At 41.9% G+C, this 20,883-nt stretch overlaps 1 protein-coding gene across 2 annotated transcripts; it reads left to right on the top strand.

The window, feature by feature from the left end:
• The first annotated feature begins 450 nt into the window (after positions 1-450).
• On the top strand, positions 451-19,464 carry tnfrsf19 (tumor necrosis factor receptor superfamily, member 19). Of its 2 annotated transcripts, none has more exons than XM_023299577.3 (10): positions 451-631; positions 1,444-1,535; positions 2,151-2,264; positions 6,847-7,025; positions 7,151-7,236; positions 14,831-14,995; positions 16,742-16,867; positions 17,031-17,133; positions 17,850-18,100; positions 18,635-19,464. In XM_023299577.3, exons 2-10 carry the CDS (start codon positions 1,470-1,472, stop codon positions 18,637-18,639), a joined length of 1,095 nt encoding a protein of 364 aa, XP_023155345.2. In that variant the 5' UTR covers positions 451-631; positions 1,444-1,469; the 3' UTR covers positions 18,640-19,464. The 2 variants fall into 2 exon arrangements, with proteins under 2 accessions (XP_023155345.2, XP_023155344.2); XM_023299576.3 differs by having other exon boundaries at positions 454-631; positions 16,739-16,867.
• The last annotated feature ends 1,419 nt before the right edge of the window (positions 19,465-20,883 follow it).

Raw genomic sequence — 20,883 nt, 5'->3', positions numbered from 1 at the left:
ACCACCTGGCTTGTGCTAAAAAAAAAAAACAAAACAAAACATCAGAGTGCTGCCATGAAACAGCAGAAGCACACAGACACACTGAGGAGAGAGGAAGAAAAAACTTCCACTCTAGTCTTCCTCTTGTGTCTCGACATGTTAAACTTACTGCATCGATTCTGGTTAGAAACTGAATGAAAGCTGCTATCGATCACCGTGAATACCGAGTGTGTGTGTGTGTGTGTGTGTGTGTGTGTGTGTGTGTGTGTGTGTGTGTGTGCGTGTGTGTGCGTGTGTGTGCGTGTGTGTGTGTGTGTGCGACTGGTCTTTGATGTGAGTCTGGCTGATCACAGATCAGATACACGCTTCAGATCCATAAAGCCAGCCCCTCTCTCTCTCTCTCTCCGCCTTTGATCTGTGTGTGTGTGTGTGTGTGTGTGTGTGTGTGTGTGTGTGTGTGTGTGTGTCTGCTCCAGCGTTGAGCTCTGCTGTGCTGTTGTGTGCTGGTGTTGTGTTGAGTCGTGCAGGGCTGGAGGAGCAGCGCTGACATGGTGAGCGGACCGGTGCGGGAAACACGCCACCACCACACCTCTCACCGGTCTGCCTTCGACTTTTAACAGCCACACTTTGATCAACAGGCTCCGTTTAGCAGGTAAGAACAGATTTGAGTCACTTTTCAACATTCAATCGCTTAAAACAAACGATCCAGACTTCGGTTTATTTCAGATCTCTGCAGTAACAAACGTACAGTCTTGAAAGCGAACATTTACGCATGATGTTGTATTTATTGTATCGACACCATGACATAAACAGGCGGGTTAGTGAACTGACACCCTTATTGTTTTAATTGTATGTGTGTAATATGTACAAATGTTGCGCACATGCTGTAAATATTGTGTATTTGACGCGTTTTTACGCACAGCTCTGATGTTAAATTGCCTAAGATTATAGCCAGAGGTGTTTTTAAATATGTTTGCATCACCTTTGAACGTCTTTCATTTTGTATATTTCTTCTTATTTAAAATTTCTAGCACCCATGTTATGAACTATATAGTAAATATTATAATTAAGAATTTGAGAATAATTTGAATCTCAGTGGAACCTGAAAACCAATGAACTCCATGTTCTGAAGGATCTCCAGAGGGAAATCAAATATTTTATATTTTACACATTTCTCTAAAATTCATCTCGACATAGAATGCTAGATTTATTTATTTGTTTTTAATCTTGGAGTATAAATTAAAACTCTGACAAATCAGAAGAGTTTAAGTGGTTCAACAAAGCCAAACTTTCACATAGTTGATGCTGACAATCAAAGTCACATTTTTATTGTTTAGCCTCAGAAATGTTGACCCTTACAAATATGTTTTTTTTCTTCCTCATAAACTGCATGTAAATGTGTATATTATAGAGAACAAACAATAAAATAGCATACTTTAGTGTTGGATTCTCGTCTTCTTTCAGCTGCGAACAACAAGTGGCTCATCAAAATGGTCCGGATGCTTCAACACACCTTCTCACTGCTGCTAACTGTGCATGTCATATATTCAGCTCTGGTAAGTGCTTTCTGCATTGTGTGTGTTGTTTACTTTGCTCACAACCTTTTGTTAAAAATCTTTTATTGCTGTGTGCACGTCCTGCAATCTTGTAAACATTTACAAGGAAACGTGCACAAAGAAGGAGTGATGTGCTGCTTTGAAACTCCTGCAAAGGCTACAAATTTCAAATGTTTACACAAGCTGCACATGTCCACTTAAACTGCACTTCACGCCGGCGTTACAGAGACTGTGGGATCTGTGAAACCCTCGCTGCAGACACTCCGTCAGTGCTGCGTATCGTTTTACCATTATCCACTGCGCCGTCCTGATTGTGTTGCTATCTAGACTCTAGTCTCTGGTTCTGGTGGTCCCTGTATTGTTGCCTTCGACTCACATTCTGCTGCAGCTGCTACACGGTTTTCCCACAGGGCTCATTAAAGTTTGATCTTATCTCATCCCAGCAGTATCAGACTTATTTTCAAGAAGAGGGGGTGGGGGGGTACACCCGATTGAATTATTATGAGACGTTGTGATGCATAGCTCTGGAATGCTTCGTCTTGTTTTAGATAAAAAAAAGTGGTGATGAAATGCAGGAATCTCTAACTTTCACCAAATCACTGTCCCCCTTCTCAGATTCATGTGAGAGCCGAGGAGGAGACCAGAGAATGCAGGGAGCAGGAGTACAAGGACCGCTTTGGGAACTGTAAACCCTGCAAACAGTGTGATGCAGGACAGGAGCTATCAAAGGTTGGATTTTTTTTGTTTTGCTTTTTTTTTTTTTTATCACTTCATCTGTGCAAACTGAAATTTTGGTTTAAAGCAGATTTCACTAAAGCACTGGGACTGTTTTCCATAGAGCCTCTGAGAGGAAAAAGCACTGTCACCTGTTTATTTAGGAAACAGAGAGCGTAGATCCACAACAGATCAGTTGAATCAACTTTCCCAAGCTGGAAAAAAAACACTGCGGGTTTATGAAAAGAATGAACATCAGTGTTTAGAAGAGTGTATCTTATCCAGGGAACCAACATTATTTATTACTTCCTCTCTTTCATGCCGAGAACAGCCAAGCCGTTATTAGCTTTTGTAAAACACCGACCCTTCTTTAATCAGTCACACCCATACTTCTGACCTTCTGCAGCTGAATGGCTTCCATTGTTTTTCCCCATTGCACCCCGTCCAACTTATTGTCTTCACTGTTTGAAGCAAGCCATGCCTAAGCTTGCTGCTCTCTCGACGGGGAATACAGTTTTTTCCACCACCTTAGCCACAGGTTTTTGTGTGCTTTGTACAAACAGGCCTCTGTAGCGTCAGTTAAGGTTGGTAAGCAAAGGCTTTCCTCTCTGGCAGCCGATACGGACCTACCTACTTTTGCGAGTGTAGGCGGTGATGTAAAGGTGGGTAAAGCACAACGTGTGATCATTCTGTGGCAAACAACAATGTTACTGTTAGAAACTGATTTAATAGTAACCGGTGGTACTCTTTTTTTTATTAAATGCAGCTTAGCCTGTTGCTGTTAGTGAATAAAATATTGGGATAATTTTATTCTAATTCTAATTTATTCTAGTGTAGCTTCGCTTGTTTTTCTACTTTTAAAAAAACCTAATGGAAAACCAATACAGACAACTGTCACTGTTGCGATGCACCCAAACTTGCACCAAACCATCTCTTAGAAAGCAAAAATTGAACACACTATAGGATTTATTGCAGGGTAAAGTAGCTTAAAAAGGAAGTTTTTGCCCTTATAATCTAATTTCAGCTCTTTTATTACATAGTAAGGAATATGTTTATGACTTCAAAATGAATGGCAGCTTTAAGTAAAGAGTATTCTGCTAATAAAACGTCTGGTAAACGGACTTTAGACGACTTTACACTCCACTACATCTTTGAGTACTGATGAAAAAAGTCTGTATCACCCCCTGACATCTGTTGCACACATGCATTTAAACCCAGTGGCCTTTAATCTCGGTGCACACAGACATGCACTCTGTGGTTGGTAATACGCTTCAGTAGTCCTCGTGTTCCTCTGCCAGCTCAACAGGCATGAATGCTGCTCGCCACCCTGGGGTCCTGGTTAATAATTGGCTGCCTCATTCTTTCTCTGAAGGTAGCGGGATGCCGGCTCAAAGTGGAGACCTGGGCCTGCACTCAGAGAACGTTTCCCAGAGAAACAACTTGTGATCTGAGCTCTGGGTAACCAAGACAATCTGTGCATATTCTGCAAAGGCAGGACTGACTATTGGGAGGGAAGCAGACTTTTGGAGTCCCTCTGTGCAGCTGCCATAGAGATCCCAGAGGAATGTGGCCCAGTTTGCTCTGGAAGTTTGCCTCTGGAAGCCGCTTTGAGGCAGGCAGACAAACATCAATTAGCCCCTCCATGCTAACTGTAGCTAAAAGAACCACCCACACACAGCGAACGTCCATTAAAAGCAGTTATTTCTTTTTGTCCCTGACATATTTCACTCCAGGTTTCATTCAGAGGAAGTTATTCAGTCTGTTGTGTCAAGCATAAAGGAGAAGGGGCTACTTGCTTTTTCAGTGCATGCTGGAAAACTGCCAGTGACAAAAGAAAAGGCAGGAACACAACTTTGATGTGTCAACATCTTGTAGTATGTGGCAAGAGTGTAACATTTCCTCCAGCCACATTTCCAGGACAAAGGACGTCTGGCTGAAGAGAAAGAGAGGTGCATAAGCAGCAGACGGGTCAAAATCACAGTGATTATACATTTACTGCATGAGTCTTATTGTCTAAAGAAGCCTGGCAGAACTAAAAATGTACTAGAGCGACAACAAAAAAAGGCTTAACAGCGAGTTCTGTCCTGAACAAAGGCTTTAACTGACTTGTTTTCAGCATTGTTTCCCCATCAGGTCAGATGACTGAGCTGCCCTCCCCTTGTGATTCCCTTCTAATCTCAGAAATATCTGTGCATCTGAACATGCTTCAGGTCTCAGCCAGCGCTGCCTCCTCTCTGCTCTGCACACTGCTGTTATGCTTGGCAGTCCCACACAGACCAGATCAGGAGATATGACAGGGGAACGGGATGTTGAGCATCTGAATTTTCTTTATGTTTTCATAGAGGAAACCTGAGGGATGACCAGATTTGAATTTAATTTTGACATTTTTTTCTTTCAATTTTTGCTCTTCACTGGCCATATACATATAAAAGTACAACACAGACTATCATCCTGATCAAACAGAGGTATGAATCTGTTTGTGTGTGTTTTTGTCAGCATGACATCGTGCACTGAGCCTGAAAATGTTTTTCAGGAAGGTTTAACATAATCAATATATATTTGTTTGTCGATATTGGTGGCTGCCTCGTGGTAATTATGTGTTGCACAAAGGCCTTACACACAGTGCGCTTCCCTTTTCATATGAATAATAACTCCAACATCACAGATTCCCACAGAGTGTAGTCTTTCTTCTAGCTGCTAAACAAGTCTCTGTCAGTGCAGGGTGTCAGCTCTGTTGAGCTTTGTTAGCCGGATAAAAGAAGAAAGAGATCGCTCCTTGATGGTCTGTGCTGTCCGGACCAGAGGGGCAGGAGTTTGCTCCATTTTCCTTTTGTTTCAGTGCTCTGACCTGCTTGTGTCTACATAGCATCAGCCCTTCCTGCCATGCGGTGCCCCATGGACAGAGCTTGTGCCAGTGCTGGGTTGATTGGGGATGAATCATCCCGGGGCCCCTTTTTCCTTCATGTGGAAGTGGGTCACAGAGCCACTGTGAGGTACCCTGCAGTGACAGGGCCAGGAGTGCTTTCTTAAAGACCAGTTTCAAGTCTTGCTGCCTCGCTCTCTCTCTTGAGAAAGGCGAGCTTCTTTTATGCCGTCTTTCGCCTCTTTATCACTCATCAGTCGCCCCCATCCACTCCCTCCCTGGGCTCCTGCTCTGCCCTGCTGGAGGCCTTATATGGAGAGCTCATAGCAACAGCTGCAGTAGTCCAGGACTAGCTGGTCCACCTCGGCCAGGCCTGGCTCAAGGGTTCAGTGTCGGGCTCACATGTGTTTGGCTGGAGGGACCGAATTCCTCATCTTCCATCCCGACTTTGCGGTGCCCTCGCAAGATCACATCTTTGCCTCCAGGCTCCATTTTTATTTTCTTGCCAGCCTGCTTCCCCAAACCCAACCCCCATATCAGAATCTTCTGCCCACATTCCAACAGGACTGCATGCCCAGGCAGTGAAATGGGACACGGGCGAAGAGAGAAGAGTGGAGAGAAGCCCCGTTTGAAGCTGACCTTCACTTTAATGATATATGAGCACTCCACCCCCCTCCCCGTCTATCCTCGTGGATATGGATTGCAGTGTGGCAACGCTGGATAACAGGAGGGCAGCTGCTACGGAGCTGATAATGAATGATCAATGCATGATGTCATCCCCGCGGGATCTTTTCATCCTGTGTGGTGTACAGTAATATTAGCTGTCATGTAAATGTCAGTTTGTCATTGAGGTCACCAGTCTTTCAACACAACTTTTAGTCATGGGAACCAGTCAGGAACAAGATAAAACTAGACGAACAGTGGCAGGTGGAAATAACAAGTGATTCAAATCTGTACATTTGTGGTTAATTCAGTGTTGAGGTTGGGTTTCTCCAACCAAAACTTCACATTTTTACATTTACACTTTGACACACTTCCATGATTGCCAGTAAACAGCAGGAACGTGGTGTTAAATCTGAAAGGGAGTGAATCTGAAATTTGCATAAACAAGATACATATTTGATTTAACTGAAGCAATGGAACTTATTCATGTGGTTTAAATTCTTATCTTTTAAAATTAGGTTTTGCTTGGCTCAGGTGGACAAATTGAAAAGGTGGTTTAGCATTAGATCATTCACACAGTTGTAGGAAGCTGTGCTTTTTAAGTGCACTTTCAATTGTTGAACACAAAAAGAGTATTCATCTTGTTTTCTCCATATACCTCTCCATAATCCTTCCTCAAGCGTTTCCTTTGCTTGCTGGCCTCTCAATCAACGGGACACTCACTGAGTCTGCTTGGAGAGGGAGTCACACAAAAACGCAGCAATAAACTTGCAATAATACAACAGTGGGTGTCCCCTAGAGCCTTTATTATTCAAATGCATGGCCTTTCTGGGTCTTGCAGCGGAAGGCCACTCATTCATACTGACAGAGTCAGGGAGATTATTGCCAGTGTAAGATGGACTCTCAAAAGAGGCTGGCCATTGTTCTGCTCTGATCCCGTGAGCCAAGATCATTCTTTAATTCCAGACCCCCGGTAGTCCACATTCAAGCCCTCTTTTCTCCAGCTGCACATCACCCCAAACCACCAACCCCACCTCTTACTCGGTGTATTCCTCCCATTAATCCCTCCAGGAATGTGGCTTTGGTTATGGAGAGGATGCCCGGTGCGTGCCCTGTCGGAGCAGTCGCTTCAAAGAGGACCGGAGCCTGCAGAAGTGCAAACCCTGCCTGGACTGTGGACTCATCAACCGCTTCCAGAAGGGCAACTGCTCCACCACCAGCAACGCCGTGTGTGGCGACTGTCTGCCGGGGTGAGAGGATAGACACAGCTCCATCATTATTTTTTTAAAATAATAGCGCTGAAAAATAATGAAGTTACCTTATGTTCATGAGAGCTTTGTTGGCTAACAAACCTGTAATTTTGTTTCTCCAACAGATTTTACAGGAAGACAAAACTAAGTGGTTTCCAAGACATGGAGTGTATACCTTGTGGGGACCCTCCACCGTCCTATGAGCCCAACTGTAAGCACCTTTCCTTTCTCTGACCTCCTCTAACAGCTGGCCATACACCAGCTTTGTTAAATGCTCTCATGAATACAGGCTATTCATCCCTAATTCACAATAGCCGACGTTTTAACATGAAACAACAGGGATACAATAGTCTAAAAGCAAACATCGCCATCCCCAGAACACCATTGAACTCCAAGCCAAACGCTACTAGAACCAAAACACAGGCTGCAGTGCCACAACAAAGATTGCACACACACAACATGCCAGCACAAGGCCCTCGGAGTAACCAGAACCACAGCCTTTAAAGGGTGGAGCGAGCCATGTTTCATTCACTAAGTCTCACTGAGCCAGCCAGCTATGCTATATGTGCAAATAAATGCTTGGATTTACAAGCTGAGCAGTTGAAAAGCTGAAATGGATACCACTAACATAATAGTGGATTTGCCAACACTGGATTATATTAGCTCAGAACATGTCATTCAGTTTCAGCACTCAATTTGGATTAAATGAGCAAACTTCCTCGAACAAAACCTCCATTGATATTTCTAGACAAAACATATCTCAATAGCATTTCTAAAAAAAGCTTTTGTTTCAACACCAACACATCAGAGAGTTCAAGAGGCGTAATTTATGGCTATTATGCAAAAAGGAGGCAGGAGGTGTGTTACAGTTTGCTCACAAAGCTCACATTCCAGTAGGCTGCAGATCCAATTAACTGCTTTCTTCTGGCCTTTATAAGTAGTTGAGTGCAACCTTATGATTTCAGGTTTCCACATAAAACCAAGAGGCGAATGAACTTATACGTTTGGTAATTGAGTGTGACTTCCTGATGGCAGAGGATACTGCAGCTGTTTCAGAGGAGGCTTTTGGCAACGCGAGCATCACCGCTGTCCCAGCCAGAGTTAGCACCCTCATGTTGAATAAAAGGAGACAGCTCTGGGATATCAGACGACTTAAAAAAAACACAAACGTGGCTTCACAAGACTGTTCAGTCTTTGTCTTGTTTTTAATGCAGCAGTCCTACTGTATGTGAATGAACGCTGGCCTCGAGACTGCCGCTCTCTGCTCATTTGTCCATCTGTGCAGCTTCCCGTTGTGATACTGGAGGAGGCCTGTGAAACAAAATGGCCATTGTGTTGGAGAACATAGCTGGTAGTTAGCTCCTACAGGGACTCTCAGTGGAGCATTTCCAAATGTTTGAAAGTCTTGCCCCCTCCCTCCAGTGTTATCTTGAGGAGGGTGGTGAAAACTTAAAGGGCAGATCATTCTAATAGGCCACACTGGCCCGGAGGGGCAACGGTGCAGCTGTGCAGGGGAGGCAGTCGCCGTCTGGGGTGGACTGTAAATCTTAAACCGCCTCCCCCTCCCTCCCACCTCTCCTTTCTTCTCCTCCTTTTCCCCCAGTGGCTTTTTGGAGCAGAGTAAAAATGAGGTTGTGTTTTATGGATTCCTGCAGCCTCTTTAATGTGTTTCATCTGCTGAAGGTTTTCCCTGTCACGGTAGATCTTAGAGGGCTTGATGAGTCCGTACTAACACACACATATGCAGGCGTGCAGACAAAAGTCAAAAGAATCCTTCCTGCTTTTTCTGATCCTGCATTGTCATTACTGCAGCATCCATCTGGATTTACACAGAAGTCAGACAGGAATTTCATTTTAGTTTTGTTCAATCATGGTGTGGATTTGAAATGCAGCCAGGAAACGCCACTTATCTTATATTATTAGTTGTATTTTACGCAGTGTGGAAAAAAAATGGGGCCAATTCTGGAGAGCAGCAGCTACTGTTAGCACTTCCTTCTGCTGCCACTTATCATTTTTACTTACTATTGTAAAGGTTTCAGAAACACCTTGTGACAGGGAATAACCAAAGGAAGCAGGATTCAACAAACCTCCTTCCCTTTCTGATAACCTCAATGCTCCATCTTGTAAAAAACAACGCGTTATATTGCTGCTGCAGCCTGCTGACTGACATCATGCAATCAGTTCTCACTGCAAATGGCACAAAACATAACCGGCTGGCGAGGAAACATTCCTGCCTCCCAGCAATCCAAACGAAAGCCTCCAGTATTCAAAAGCTCCTTCATCGGAGTCACTCAGTCGTCAGGAACAGTGATGTCTGCTGATTGCAGAACAGCTTGTCCTCGCTGCTGCCTTAATCAAGCTATCATGCAATTATCAAACCACAACCTCACTGCAATTATGATGTTTGCTGCTGCCACATTACAACAAGTGATGATTGTAAAATGTTGTACCACAAACACACATCTTGGGTGTTCAGTTTTGGATATTACAAATCTTTCCGGCAGACATATCCAGTTTCATTTCTACAGAATGCAGAAAGCTGATTTAATATGTTCCCTACAGCTGCTTTAATACCTGAATGTCACAGGTTTTAAAAGTTCAAAAAGAGTTCCTGAGAAAGCGTTGAAAGTGTGTGGAATATATGTGCATCTGCAGCAGCAGAATTCCATCTGAACACTCTCAAATTGGTGGAAGGAACTGAATTCTTTATCAAAACTTTAAGGGAATAACAGATGATAAGATGTGCATGTCTTTGAACTGAACTCATACATTTTGTATTCTGTCTGAAATGGCGAAAAATCAAAAAAAGACATTAAAGCTGTTCTATTTCTAAATCTTTGAAAGCCAGAGCAAAGCAGGCAATTACTAATTCCTTTAGTTCGCAATTCACTGAATTCCATTTTTGAACATGTTCAGAAACTCCTGCACAGTTTATTGTAACTTTTTCATCGCATGGATTTCAACACAGTGCTTTAATGAAATGACCTAATTTCTAATATAAATATTTATATTTTTATTTCACATAAAAGTTTAGATTTAGAGCTATATGTGTTCTTTAGATAGAAACAGAAAAACCCTTTGCTCACAACTCCTACCTATAAGCACCAAAGAGGTCCTTCTCTTTTCTGTTATTCACAGTTCTGGTAAAACGGTCCTCAGTTCTCTTAAAGAGGCTCTTAAAAGAGTTTGAACAGACAAAAGGCAACGATCCTTCAGAGGTGTAAAGAAGTGCTTCTTTTATTTGGACTATGTGGCATTCCATAAAGTCAACAGGCAGGGAGTCTATGAAAGGCTGTGGTTTATTGGTCTGGTTTGTGTGGAGATAATATCAGCAGGTGAGCTCTCTTCAATGGGCCGCTGTTTATCTGTGTTTGCTGCAGCTGCTGGCTCTCTGATAACAGGCCGCCTTTGTGCTGCCGGGCAGATGATGCTCACCTCAGAGGAGCCGGATTTGACCTTGACAGTGAAGACCAAGTTAAAACAAGGAGTGAAATACAATACAGTGATCCCAGATGTTACTCGTTATGAGCCTCAAATTGTTTTTTATTAGTAAAAAATATAGTTTTTGTATGCAGCATATTCATATCTTGAATTTAAAGAATGACTGTTGCTCTGCCATGGTTTAAACCTCTGAGCCCTGAGAATTTTCTGTGTGTTTTATTTGCATTTTTCCTCACTGTGGGTTCATTTTCACTGCAATATAAAGTCCTGAACCTCTATGGAAACTACAAAATTATGGCTAGAAGTAGAGAGAGTTCAACAAATCTATTTTGTAGCAGAAGACATAAGTCAAAATGCCAGAAATCATAAAGTTTAATTTCTTTGATTATTTATATTACAAAAAAATTAGTTCAAAAAGTTAAAAAAAAAAAAAAAATAGTGCCTCAACATATTCCACATGTTTCGTTATTTACATTTTGAATTTGATTCTGTCTCTTATCTGCTCTGTGTAAACACAGCCTGCAGTTCAGTCAAGAAGTCCCTGAATTTTGGTCACATTCGCGTTGGTTACAGTCGAATCACTAATGGTTTCACACTTTTACGGATTCTGGCCAGTACAAACAGCTTATTTTAAGCAAATTTTAAAATTAGCCATGTAGAATAAAGTGATTTTTGATGAAATATCAATTTTAAGCTTAGATTTGATTAATTTTCCTATTAGAAAAGCACATGATGAGGACTGTCAGAAAGTAGAAATTCCAATGAGTCTGTCTGCTTTTTTTTTTTTTTTTCCAGTTTCTAGATCTGATAAATGCTGTCTTCTCAATTCTTTAAAGATAACATGCCTTTCAGACGTGCCTCTGGGGTTCAGATGATTTTGCTGGTGGTTGGTTTGTGTTAGTTTGTTGGTGGTGTGGTCACAACCAACAGGATTGACAGAATATAAAAACTTATCAGCTTCACTGCACATGGAGCCATAAAATACAAATATTCTTATATAAACTGTAGATTATTTAGAGCAGACTGATATATACTGAGCCACATTGTCTGTTCCTGCACCTGAATGTGCCAATCATTTCTAATAACACCTAATAAGTCATGCTTCTGACAAAGCTCACTGCTCACATCGAGTCCATCCTTTATCGTGCCCTCTGGGTCGAACAGCGTTTGGGAGCTCTGCTTTGACTTTGTCTTTTCTTTTCTCTGTCTCTCTTTCTGAGAAAGAATGTTAAAATACCCTTATCCCCTATCTGTCTGAATAAACCAACTGCCCAAAGCTAAAGCAGTGTTTACATTGCATAACAAAGAGCTATTGGATGTGAAAAGGCTGAAACCAGTTGCCTTTATGATTAATATGCTAAAAGGCAAACAGTGAAGCTAACTGAAAAAGATTTTACCAAATAAAAAGTCATTCAATGTATTTGCTATACTTGTTGGCCATATAGACTTACTTTCAGTGTTTACTTTTTTATCAGCCCACACCCTCACTATCACGTATACACTGATAAGGAAATTCATACTGGATTTGTCGGGTTCAGCGGGAAATGTAACTTAATTTAAGAAATCAGGCTACTGTTTTCCCACCAGCTCCTTCTAAAAGCTGCAAACTGATGTAGTCATGTGTGTAGTGAAGCTCACATTTCTGATATCCCACATGTCACCCAGAATGTCTGAACAGTCACTGTTTCCTTGCATTTCTGTTATTAATCCCTGTGAAAAAAAAAAACTGTATATGCTGCTGCTTTAGGATTTGTGTAACAAATTTGTCCATGTAAATCCTGAAAGCCTCAACAGTTTAATAATGTGACGACTCCATCGTATTCCTGCAACCCTAAACATTAGAATCAGAGCGTCTAGCGTAGACTTTTAATTTGAAATTATGTAACTGCAAGACACAACAGTGATTTCCCTCTAATACTGATTATGAGGTGGATTATTAAGATTTCCTTACAAATGTGTTAGAGGCTGGAGGCTTCATTTTTTTTTGACTAGTAATAATAAATTATAATAATATAATAAATGTGGTCTAAATTTAGACACGTAACAGTGAAGCTTGTTATCGAAAATTATTTGTAATTTAAACAACTCTTAATTTTATATTAACAATGATGGGAGTAACGTGAAAGGAGCTGTGCATAGTGAGCAAACCACCGATAACTTTTTGCCAACTCTGCAAAACGAGGCTCTACAGCGTTTTAGTGTCTTTTAGCGCATTGTTTTGATTGTGCTTAATTTTTGGTTGATCCTCACTGCTCTATTTGATTTTGACTTATTGCAACAGGTAGATGTTTTTCACAAAATGCTCTAAAAACGAACTTATTTCTACTTTTGAGTGCAACTTTTTTCACCTTTTCGTGTTCAGAAACAACAGACAGAAAATGTATAAAGCACTTGATTTGGCTTTTGTTTCTCTTCATTACAATAATTAAGAATGAATAATAAGAATAAGAACACAGATGAAAAGTAGCAGCTGCTGCCTGCTTTTAGTATAGAGTTTGTCCTTTTGTTTTACGTTGTTTGGCATCAAGAAAATTTGCTTTCTTCCTCATGTTTTAGTTAAAGTGAGTGAAAATTTAATACATTGTGTTACCACACTTAATGCAAAGACAACATTCATGCTGGTATCTTCATTAAAGTGATCCCTAATAGCCTCATTTTACAGATGATCCATGATGGTGAAGATGCAGAAAGACAGAAATACTCGACAAAAAAAACCCAAAAAAACAACACATTCTATTTTGGGATCTCCAAAAATTTCCCAAATCATGGTTTCAAAGGAAATCATGTTTTGTTGAGGATCTGAGGTCCCACAGGTTCCCCTGTAGCTCAGACTGCCTGCCTAGAACCAGATGCCAGAAAGGCAAAGTTGGCAGCTAGTTGGTGAACATAGTGGAGCATTTAGCAGTTTAGGAGCCAGAGATTTCACTTGGCAAACGTGAAAAACAAAGCCTAGAGGAGAGTGAGCATTAAAACATGACTCCAAATAAATTCTTATAATGTTGCTCCATGTCTGCTGGATGTTTAAGTAGGCAGCTCTTTGCACAAACTGGCCACAAAAATCATGTAATGCAGCTTTAGAAAGCATAAAAACAGCAATAATTACTTGTTTTGCATCCATTTCTGTATTAAATGTGCTGTTTAGTTTGATAATGACAGAAGTTTTTCATTGTGCTGCTCTTAGCTTATACATGGATTACGTATTATGCCTTTATCTCAGAGGAGTGTTTGAAAGGATAATTACATGCAGCAGAAGCCAACTTTTTCAAACGCCGTTGCCAGTTCATCTGTCTTTGATACTCAGTGATGAGCCACATTAAACTCTGACGTTCTGTATTTGTGGGAACTTGTAAAATGAACTGCATTCCTGAGGCCAAAAGTCTTAATGTGAGTGTGTGTAGCCGGTCCTGAAGGCGGAGGCGAGCACTGACATCACGTTTGCCCTCAGGCGGGATGGGAACGGTAACGGCAGCTCAGCCCTGATGCACAGTGACAGACGGAGGTGTAAAAACACACTCGGCGTCAGTGCAGCATTTTCTCCACTCACTCGTATCTGACCCCTTTTTCCAAAGCCTGACCAGCATGTTTTGATTTCAGCATGTAGCATGTGAGGTAACCTGGGGGTGGTGGGAGGTTGGAGGGGGTGGATGGGTGGAGGGACGTCTGTAAATCATCTTCTGAGCAGAACGAGACAGAAGCACATAAAGAGGGAATCCACCACAGGTGTTTTCTCTTTGAACTCCTCGGCTTTATCTCATTAGACTGCAGCAAAGAGATGACTGACTTGAGGCGAAAAGGAATAATTTGTCTCATGTTACCAGACTCTGATTGGCTGAGAAGTGTTAAATAATGTGAGGTGAAATGCATCATTTTGTGTTCTTTGTTTTACTGCCCTTGTTGCTACTGTCAAATTAAGCTACTCTGGTCTAATATTAGCGGCTCGGACGTTAGCACTGTCGTCTCACAGCTAGAAGATTCCCGGTTTGCATCACAGCCTGGGTCTTGGATCTTTCTGTGTGGAGTTTGCATGTTATCCGTGGGTTTTCTCTGGGTTTTCCAGCTTCCTCCCACAGTCCAAAAACATGCTGAGGTTAAGTGGTAACTCTAAATTGTCGGTAGGTGAATGTGAGTGTGAGTATTTGTCACTATATGTGATAGACTGGTGACCTGTCCAGGGTGTCCCCTGCCTTCATCCTAAGTCATCTGGGATAGACTTCAACCCCCCCATGACCCTGATGAGGATTAAGTGGTGTATAGATAATGGATGGATGTTCTAATATTAATGCCAGTCATCACCTTTGAATAAGCTGTCATGAGTGGATATTTCAGGCCCTGCACTTCACACTTCATCTCCTTCTCCTTTGCAGGCAGTGGACGTGTGAACCTGGTGCCGCTGCCCTCCGTAGTGACCAGTCCGAGGGACATGGCCCTGGCGGCGGTCATCTGCAGCGCTCTCGCCACCGTCCTGCTGGCTCTGCTCGTCTTGTGTGTCATCTACTGCAAGAGACAGCTGCTGGAGAAGAAGCCCAGTGGTCAGTCAGGAAGCTCTTCACATGTTCTAGTGTCCAAGAAGTAGAGTTTTAGTTGGAGAGCGTCACGCCAAGAGCCAGAAGCATTAAGATAGGTTTACTTTGTGGTGCTAGAAAGACCTTTAGTGCATCGCTGTGGCAGTTTCTATGCAGGAACTACTGAACTTTGAACCCCCCCACATCAGGTGTCGGCATTTCAATGAATAATCAATGAATTTCTGGCACAATATGTACTTTAGTCAAGATTTCCAAAATAAAGGAAAGTTTATATATGTTCCAAAACTTACTTCAAACAACGGAGATAAGACGGTGATACGTTATCTCAAATGTGTGCTTTGAGAGGTGCTGAGCAGGCAGTTCTGCCAAAGCCATAGTTTGAAGAGCTTTTTTTTCTCCTTTGCAGAGGTTTCAACGCCTTTAAATGTCTTTCTAACACAGCAAAATGTGAATATATGAAGGGATTATGCATGTCTTCATGATGCAGCTGAAGAAGAGCGTGTGTTGCTGCTTTGTTACGTGCACAAACAGGGTGCGGTATTAAACTTTTTTAAACCCTGATGTTGCATATTTGCGGCAGGCTGTATAATGAGCAGCGTTCTTGAGGCCCAAAGTGTCTGAGTATGTGAAACGTCCCGGGGCAAAGAAGTAATGACACCATGCTTCCCTGGTAAACTGAAACAAAGAGTGTGGTAGAAGTTACCAAGGCGTTACCGGTTATGTGCTGTTTTGTTTTTCACACCGGAGCGGTGTGAAGTGAATGCTTGTGTTAAATATTCTATGAGTGGTTTCACTCAGTGAACACTCATTAACCCCACCCTTCACTGCCGCGAAACGCTAACAGTTGTTTTTTTAAAATTATACAAAGGAATTTTAATCGGCCTCACGGACCCGAGGGTTGTAAGGCATTTCCAGCGAATAACAGCGTCTAAGTTGAGTCACATAAACACTGGAGTTGGAAGGATTTTAACTTTAATAAGGGGTTTACAGAACAATGGATTAGTTAATAGATTTCTAAATGGTTGATGGATTCATTTGCTTTTATAAGCAATTAATAAAAACAAATTTTGGGTTGCCATGTAGTTATCCCTTATTAGGCAGTAATAATAATGGTTGCAAAGTTGCTGATTATTGCATTTCGTTCTACAAGATAAGTGCTCGTGAATTTGCTCTTTTTAACGGCTTCGATCTATAAAACTTTACATTTGCTAAACACTAATAAATACTTTTGTGAATGTTCCTTTGTTAGAATATGCTTGACTGTGGATCATTTAACCCTCCTGTTGTCTTCATTTACAGGCACCAAAAAATATTGTTTCCTTGTCTGAAAAAAATCCAAAAATTCAGCCAAAAAAATTCCCCCAAATTTCTGCAAATTTGCAAAACCTTCAGGAAGAAAATTCCAATAATTCCTTAAAAGTTTCTCGGAAAAGTTTTATTTAAAAAAAAAAAAATTATAATAATAATAATACCCCAAATTTGGCAAGAAAATTCTTGTAAATATTTTCAAAAAATAAGTAAAAATCTTCCAAAAAAATCCTAAAAATATCTAAAGTGACTACATGTACATCAGTAAAACTTCTAATATTCTTTTAAGAACATTCACATAAAAATCAACCAAAATCCAGCAAAATTCGCTGGATTTTGGTTGATTTTTATGTGAAAGTTCTTAAGAAACACTTATAACATTTTTTTTTTTTTTTTTTAGTGTTAATGTAGTGGTTGACTGTCTCCATCATGTCTCCTCAGCAGCCTCTCTGAGGTCTCAGGACTGTCCCTACAGTGGAGCCGAGCTCTCCTGTCTGGACGCCCGCTGGCTGCACGACTTTCCCCAGAGACCCTGCTGCCAGTGTCACCTGGGCCCCGGACACACCTGCGGTAAGCCGTATTACACGCTGAAGACATTTTATACTACGATGACTACGAGGAAAGTGTTACTTAGAATTTCTGCAGCCACAGACCTTTTTTTTTTTTTGACTAAGGTGATGGCACTCGAGTGAATTCCCATTTGTGTGAACTTGTAAATGTGTGTGTTGTTTAGGTCCAGTCCACCTGATCCCGTCTCTGTGCTGCGATGAGAGCTGCAGTCTGGGCCACAGCCAGGACATCAGCCCATTCCAGTCCCAGATGAGTCTGAGTGAGGGGTGAGGAAACGTTATGCTCACAAGGACCAACAGGCGCCAAATGTGACAGAAATTTTAAACAATCAGTGACTGTGGCTGAGAGGCTGCTGCTGCATAACGCGCTGTTTGGCGAACACCTTTATCCAAACGGCCTGGCACCATGACTGCAAACATTTCTCAGCCCAGAGGGAAATGACTATAAAAACCTGCAATGTTTGCACCATGCTCTGCTGACTGAGCTCAAGCTTTCCAGCTGGCTAATGGCTAAACTCAACATTAAGCTTCCAACAAACAAAATAAAACTGCAGTCACACAGTTACGTGCCTCTGCAATGTAAATAAGTTTGTATACGGCTCAGCATCTAGAAGCCGAGTCCAGACTGCATAAAACGTTACACTGTATACAATCAAACACCTGAAGTAAGGACCGTACTTGTGCTTTCACTTGTAGGAAAGTGTAAAAATGAAAGAACGTGACAAAATTGTTCCCCATCCACTTGTGTTTGGTAGGCCAACATTCAGAGGAGGAACAGCTGCCACGTAAACACTGAACTGCTGCTCTACCGCCTCGAGGCAGCGCTCTAATTTCTGTTGTTTCTTCAGGGTGATGTAGACATAATTTAATGTGGTTAATGCGCTCCTTTGAAGTGCCGACAACAGACGGAGGCCACAGGGTGCGGCCGCGAACAGAGATTGGTGGTGATAATAACCACAAATTTCGTTCCTCTGCTCCCCCAGAAACACAAACCTGAACGAGGAGGGAGCACCAATGCAGCTGGAGGGGCATCCAGAGTCCGTCTGCGAGGGGGCAGGTGGGGGGAGAGGAGGCTCTGAACCTGCAGAAAGACTGGAAGTGGAGGGAGAAGAGGAAGATGAGGAGGATGAAGGGCGCAGGTCGAGGGAGAATTCACCTGAGAGGAGCAGAGGGAACTGCAGTGAAGCTGTGACAGAAGCACTTCTTCCCAAACATCATGCACTGACTCAGGAAGGTGAGGTGACGCGTTACCTCTACATCAGAAATGACAGAAAGTTTATAGTTAAAGTTTAGGGATGGTATTCCTGAAATAATTTCAACTGATAGGCTTCTTTTTTGCTCCTCACATGTCTGGATATAAATCATTTTCGTCATAAAGGTTTTATTGGTGCATTAAGGCACTCAAACGGCATTTCAGATTAGTTGCCTCAAAGCAAACCGCTTAATGACTCCTAATACCTTGACTGTTAAATGAAGTGGAAAGAATCCCTCCAGAAAACACAGAGAATGTGTGAATATATTCTAATGCCTTTTCGAGAGCTAAAGTTGTACATCAACTGCTCTGTAACTCCTGAGTTGCCTTTTTATAGACTGGGACACTCCTCTGTGTGTGTGTCCATGAGGAGCAGCTGGTAAAAGAAACAAGAGACACCACAAGCTATTTGATGTAGACAAGACTATCCTGTTTTAAGTCGGCTCTTGGCCGGCTCTGGGTAGATACGTTACTAATCACTGCATGTCTGTGTTCCTCTTCCTGCTCTCTTCCCAGGATGACATGGATTTCTTTGGCTTGTGTTCCACCCTTGAACCACCGTGGACTCAACAACAGATCCCGTTTCAGATTACTCACTAGTTCCCCACACACACACACACACACACACACACACACACACACACACACACACACACACACACACACACACACACAGACCAGCAGCAGCCACTCACAAGTGTGGTCGCGTTGCCTCTTTGAAATGCCTGCCGCTGACCTCAGAGCCCTTCGTCAGATGGTCCAAACAGAATTTGTACATGCATGCAAACAGAAGCACTACTGAGGAAAAGGAAAGGCGTGCGCATACACACACACGCGCACACACACACACACACACACACACACACAGAGAATGTGAACCCATTGGCCCAGAAGGTAAAATCATATGAAGTTCAAACGTCGAGGAGTGCTGACTTATTACTGTGGAGCAAAGTGAATCAAAGTGAGCCTCTGCTCTGCCTCGAGAATGTCTCGCATCTTCACATGTAGGAGAACATGAACTGTACCACTCATCTAGCAGCTGGTGTTATGAAGCTTTGTGTATTAAAAGGTGACAGTTGTAAAGTTTGAAGTGTGAAGAAAAAAGTGTCAAAAGTGTTATGTTGCACATTGAAGACAATCTTGATCATATGGAACAAGTAAAGACGAGGAATGTCGAAGTGATAAATGTGTTGTAGATACTGTAAAATAGTAAATAGGTCAATATTTTTGTAACATAGACGTGAGTGACGTCATGTCTGCTTTTCTCCCCCCAGTTATAGTGTTGACGGTTGTGAATGGTCACTTCCATGTATCGTTGTTGTAAATAAACCACTTGAACAAGTTTACACTCAGTTGTTTTGTAATTCTTTTGCAAATTCATCAATAGAAGAGATTTAGTCAAACACTTTCACCAAGCTGGAGGAGTCAGAAGGTAGATTCAAAAAATTCTGATAGAAGTTCAGATGAGATGTGTCTCTTCTCCGGTTTTAGCTTTACACTTCCTGCAGTGCAGTTCCAGACTGGAAGCTATTGTACTTGCATTTCATGGACCAAACTCTTTAAAGAAGAAGTATGTCGAATTCTCCTTTAATGACCCAATTTCACAATAAAATAACTTGATAGAAATTTTGAAACGGCAGGAAACAGCAAAGGAATATTTTATATATTGAATCATAGCATTAGCTTATTTTCTAGGCAGTTAAACACTGGACTGTGACATTAAAGTTGTGGAGTTGCATCTTGTTTGAGGAAAGGGATTTTCATTTGTGCCACTTCTGAAAGCAATTGGTTGGTAGAAGTCAAACTAAGCACTCATTTTAGGCTGAAACCAGTTTCTAATGTAGTCTTTCATTTAAATATCCAAGCTTTACCTGAGATATCCATTATGACATCCTGTTTTGTTTTTTTTTTTTTTGCAATTTCCCCTTAATTAGATAGTGACAAAGATAGTGCAGAAAAACCTGAGATTTGGGGAATAAAAGTGGGGAAAGTACATGCAGCACAGGTCCGATGCAGCTGGTTGTAATCTAACTAGGGACTCACTGCTTGAAGGCTTTGCATCCATGTGGTATGTACCAAACCACTGGCTATCGTGCCGTCTGGGACATTCTTTTGGGTTTTTTTACGTTCACAAGCTCCCATCAAAACTATTTTTATTGCCGCTTTCACACAATGTGCAGAACACCCTGTGACAAGCTAACTTGCTTTGATGTGCTAAATTACACCAACAATTACTAACATTTAGATTGTGGCTGCACTTCAGTTGAATTTAGAAACAGAATCTCTTCTGATATAACTTGCCTCAGGTTTAACTGGAAATAGATCACACAGGTGGAAAACGCATCTGAGAGCAAAGTCGTGTTGGAGAGACATCATGTCCACACAATCAGTCAAACTGAGGTTCTGCAGCTTCTGTGTGGTTGGAACCACCCAGCTTGCTCAGGCTCTGATGGCGTGTTCACACCTTGGATAGCCACATGAAGCCGCTCCTCAACGGCAGCCTCGAGTCTCAAGCGAGGACATTGCTACAAACAGCAGCTGCAGCCTCGACTCAGCTGACGATCGTCATCTGAAACAGTTGCAAACAGCCTCTCGGTTGACCGTCTGCTTAAATGTGAAGGACTTCTGCTTTACACTGACGTCTGAGCAGCTTTAACAATGTGGTAAAAAGTACTTCAAAAATAGGATGAAACACCAACTTTCCACAAGAACACAACCGACTTTCTACATTTTGCAACAACTGATAGTTTTAATTGATGGGTCGT

The sequence above is a fragment of the Amphiprion ocellaris genome, chromosome 7, assembly GCF_022539595.1.
Source record: "Amphiprion ocellaris isolate individual 3 ecotype Okinawa chromosome 7, ASM2253959v1, whole genome shotgun sequence".
Lineage (NCBI taxonomy): Eukaryota > Metazoa > Chordata > Actinopteri > Pomacentridae > Amphiprion > Amphiprion ocellaris.
This window is presented reverse-complemented; position numbering and strand designations above follow the sequence as displayed.

What these genes read in the sequence shown, in the direction of transcription:
- tnfrsf19 (XM_023299576.3), top strand. Translation starts at nt 1,470, where the DNA reads ATGGTCCGGATGCTTCAACACACCTTCTCACTGCTGCTAACTGTGCAT. An exon ending in ACCGTCCTATGAGCCCAACT is followed by an intron (nt 7,237 to 14,830) that starts GTAAGCACCTTT and finishes TCTCCTTTGCAG; the next exon opens with GCAGTGGACGTGTGAACCTG. An exon ending in CAGATGAGTCTGAGTGAGGG is followed by an intron (nt 17,134 to 17,849) that starts GTGAGGAAACGT and finishes CTGCTCCCCCAG; the next exon opens with AAACACAAACCTGAACGAGG.